Source organism: Crocodylus porosus, unplaced genomic scaffold (assembly GCF_001723895.1).
Source record: "Crocodylus porosus isolate Cpor-Errol unplaced genomic scaffold, CroPor_comp1, whole genome shotgun sequence".
Taxonomy (NCBI): domain Eukaryota; kingdom Metazoa; phylum Chordata; order Crocodylia; family Crocodylidae; genus Crocodylus; species Crocodylus porosus.
In genome coordinates, this window is record NW_017728886.1 from 257,548,959 (window position 1) to 257,552,894 (window position 3,936).

A 3,936-nucleotide genomic window follows, 5' to 3' on the forward strand; every position below is an offset into this window, starting at 1 on the left:
TATCCAAATGCTAATATACTATCTATTAAATGGTCATTCTGAATAGTTAATGGTTTAATTAATTTTGAAGTTGTGTATTTCCTTCATGAAAGACAGTTTTTGCTCTGTAAAAGTGTTTTGTGCTTGTAACTATAATTACATTTATAGCTTTTCTCCTTTAACACTGAAAATTGAATGTCATTGTTAAACATGGATATAGTTAAAATGGAAATCAGTTCAAGAATGTTTTGAATAGCGTGTGTGTGTGCACATATGTACACAATCACAGCCTGTTTTTCCCCATACATCTTTTTCTTTACAAATTTATAATTGGTAAGGTTGTCTTAATAAAATGATGTATTTGGTTGCCTCCAGAATTATACCAGATGTTTCTGATCTGAAGATAAAACGAGACAAAATTACACGGCAAGATGTGAGCTTCATGAAAAAGGTAATAACATGAAACAGTTAATTGTTTCCCTGAAGAAATAAGGGTGGGGGGATTGAATAATTTAACTTGTCTTTGCTTCTACAGTATTTTAATATACAATTGCATATCTTTAGATTATGATTTGATTTTAATTTAAAGTGGCTTTGAAATATTTACACCACTTTGACTTTTAGAGACCACCTAATCTTTCATTTAGTGGAAAAACTTGCGTGAGTAAAGTTGGGGTGGGGCATAAGTGTTTTCAGAACCAGGGCTCAAAACCCTAACGATGCAAGGAAAACTATCTTTTGTGGAACTCCCATTATATTAATGTAGCCTTTCATACAGATTTAATTCCAAAGGACTTCTGTAAAAATGCATTTCCTAATGAGAGTTGTTCATCTTTTCCATGTGGTGTTTACATATTTTAATTGCACGCTGTTTTCAAGACACTTCTTTAAAAAGGCTCATGCAAGGGCAAATTTGCAAGAAAATAGGGAAGTGAATTTTTGAAGAGCAACATTTTTTGATATCTTTTTAGTTTACTATCTCTTATTAATAAAAGTTGTCTTTATCCTTTAAGGTTTTGCTTTGCTGCTCTGATTTCTCATTGTGCCTGATCCCAAAATGATCATTCGTATCTATTTGTCATGAGTTTCTGGCTATGGAGACGTAAATATCTTTGTTAGTTACGTCCTTGCAAGTCACAGAAAAAAATGTATTGGTTGTAACAAAAAATAGTTTTTCTATGGAATAAATTCAAATCACAAGAGAAATATTCCTTTTAAACTTATTCAAATGCTGCTTTGGAGAAGCTATTACTTTCATCGGCCTGGAAAAGCTGATGGGCACTCTTTTAAAAATTGAAGTTGCAGTTAAATTATTCTTGGCTTTTTCAGATATTCCATTTATTGATTTTGGTTTGATCTGATGTTTCCTATATAGTATAACACTTCCTGGGACATAGTGAACTGTTTCATACAGCTTTGGTTTTTTTTAGAAAAAATCACTAAATCTAAGTAGGCTTTTAGAAATGTACCTCACTATGACTTGTTTGATTGATAGTCCATATCACAATTTCTTGCTAGGTCTGAAATTAATGTTTTGCTGCTTATTAGATGTGAAAGAAGCATACTGGTTTTGTATTTTTATAATGCTTTCTTCTTTAAAATTGTTGAAATTTCATTTGTCCAAAAACACAAGTATTCTTTACATTACATTCAGATAAAATTGAGTTCAATCTTTACATAAATGTTGGATTTCTCATGCTTTTGCTTAAGTCAATACAGTCAGGATTCTGTACAATATTCACATATGCCTAGGCTTATATTTTTACAACATCAGAAATGAAGAGATCTCCAGCCTTAACAGTTTTAACAAGAAGAACAGGTTTAATACTTCAGAGAAAAGTGTTTAGCTATTTGAGATGTATTAGTCCTCTAGTCTGTATGTGACACTGAGTTAGAAAGGGATTGCTTTTTATCTTTATTCTGGTAGTCAAAGGCCAAATTTAGGTAGAGAAATCCATGTCATAGTAAGCCCAACTCATTGCAAGGCCTGCACCTTTTATTTTCAAGCCCAAGGGATAGTTTGTCTTCAAAGATGTTCATCGTTTCATTTTTATTTCCTAAAATTCAGTCTCTCTAGCCCAGATGAATCATCTTTGACTTGTGTATTACATGGCATAGTGATTCTCAACTAGGGTGCCATGGCACTTTGGAATGTCATGAGAATATTTTAACAGTGCTGCACAATATTAACATTGGTAGGTGTGCAAACACGATTCACAAGATAAATCCAGAGATTTCAAATTAGAATCCACAATGTCAAAAACATTCTGACATTTATGGTTTTTATAAGTTCTTTGCAACAGAATTTTTCTGTAATCAAGAAACGAATGAAAGCTAAGAACTGAATTTTCCAAGGGGTGCCTTGAGACTAATGTGGTTCAGAACAACTGACATAGTATTTTTTGTAAAAACTTTGGGTCACAACTATTTAAAGAACATTATGCAAGTTAAAGCATTTCCCACCTTGGATATGTTTGAGAAGCTGAAGTTTGAGTTTAATGTAGGTAAAAATGTACAAATTATCAGCATTCATATATTAGTATAAATACAAGAAGAAATTAGGCCAATAATTTACCCCACTCTGAATACTTTATTTCCTATATTTAATAAAACCTTTTTCCCTCTTGAAGACTTGGCTACAAGTTTCTTTGTTTACCTCTACGAGCTTCTAGAGCTCAAGTGAAAGTTGAGCTCGGTAGCTGCCAGCTGTTATACGTTTATATTTTCTATGGATTCAGTACACAAAACTTCTAAATCATTCTTGCCTCATTCTACTATATCATTTTGGGGGGTTTTTCCTTGAAATACAAATTCTTAAAGCTATTTTTGTGATATAAAAAGCAAAACCTTTCTGTTTAGTTGGGAAAGTTATTGGATTAGTTTTCGGGGCATCGGGTGACCTTTCTCAGGCCTTTGTGATGCTGAAGACGTGTCTTGAAAGCATATGTTGATAGTTATAGATCCTTATTCTTGTTTGGTTCGCTATTCAAGAAGAAAAGGCATGCATTTTTCAATTATATTTAAGTTCTGTATTGAAAAATGATTTAGGCATATGGGTGTCAGTGTGCAGTTTGCCTGCAGACCTTTCTTTTGAAAAAGGGACTAAGGTTCTTTATTTAAGAGTGTTTAAAAATTTTACTTAACATATGTTGTTCACTTCCTCCACTCCTATAAATTGGTGTAAGATAATTGAGTACTTCACCTGAATGTAAACATTGTACTGAGCAGATAGAATTAATGTGTGATTTGTGTCGCTTCGGGTTTGCATGTTACTCTAAAACGCCAATCAAGCTGCAAAATGAGTGCTTTTTGTTTAATCTCCTGTCTTGCATATATTTTAAAGTAGTCTCTAAACACGATGCTCACAATCTTTTTCTTCCTTTTTAGCATGGACAGCAGTTGTACAGGCACATTTACTTAGGCTGTAAAGAAGACGACAATGTTGAAAAGAACTTTGAACTGCTGTACACATCTCTAGCACTTACCACGATCGAATTAGCTAATGAAGAAGTGGTTATTGACCTCATTCGACTGGCCATTGCTTTGCAGGTATGCTTCTGAAATGAAGATGTGTGGATGGAGACCTTAAATGTGTACATTAACACTCAAACCTGCAACCACACCATTCTGTCCAAATCTAATCAAAAAATAATTGATGCAGAAGATACCAAATGAGCTAAGACATCCTTTCCTCGTGTGGCTATCACCAAATTTAGTATCAACTTCAGTTCTATACGTTCTTTCCCCAAAGCTTACCAGACTCTCAGAGACGACCTGGAAATTTACTGCTGCTCCTAGAGGTCCTATTTTATCTGCAGCGATAAAATGAAAATTGATATTATCGGCAATTTGCCTTTTTTGGCTGATGTGGCCGATCATGTCACTGATGCACACAGCCAGAAGTGCAGCCTGGCAGCTTAGAGACAAGTGTCTGGCCAGTACGTTTGTGGGGAGGAA

General features: G+C 34.0%; 1 protein-coding gene across 1 annotated transcript in view; it reads left to right on the top strand.

Annotated features, from left to right (window-relative positions):
• The window catches only part of EFR3A (EFR3 homolog A), a 99,868-nt gene that overhangs the window by 68,190 nt on the left and 27,742 nt on the right, over window positions 1-3,936 (top strand). The window contains exons 13-14 of the mRNA XM_019546917.1: window positions 318-430; window positions 3,367-3,528. Coding sequence (XP_019402462.1) covers window positions 318-430; window positions 3,367-3,528 — 275 coding nt within the window. The remainder of the gene's footprint in view (window positions 1-317; window positions 431-3,366; window positions 3,529-3,936) is intronic.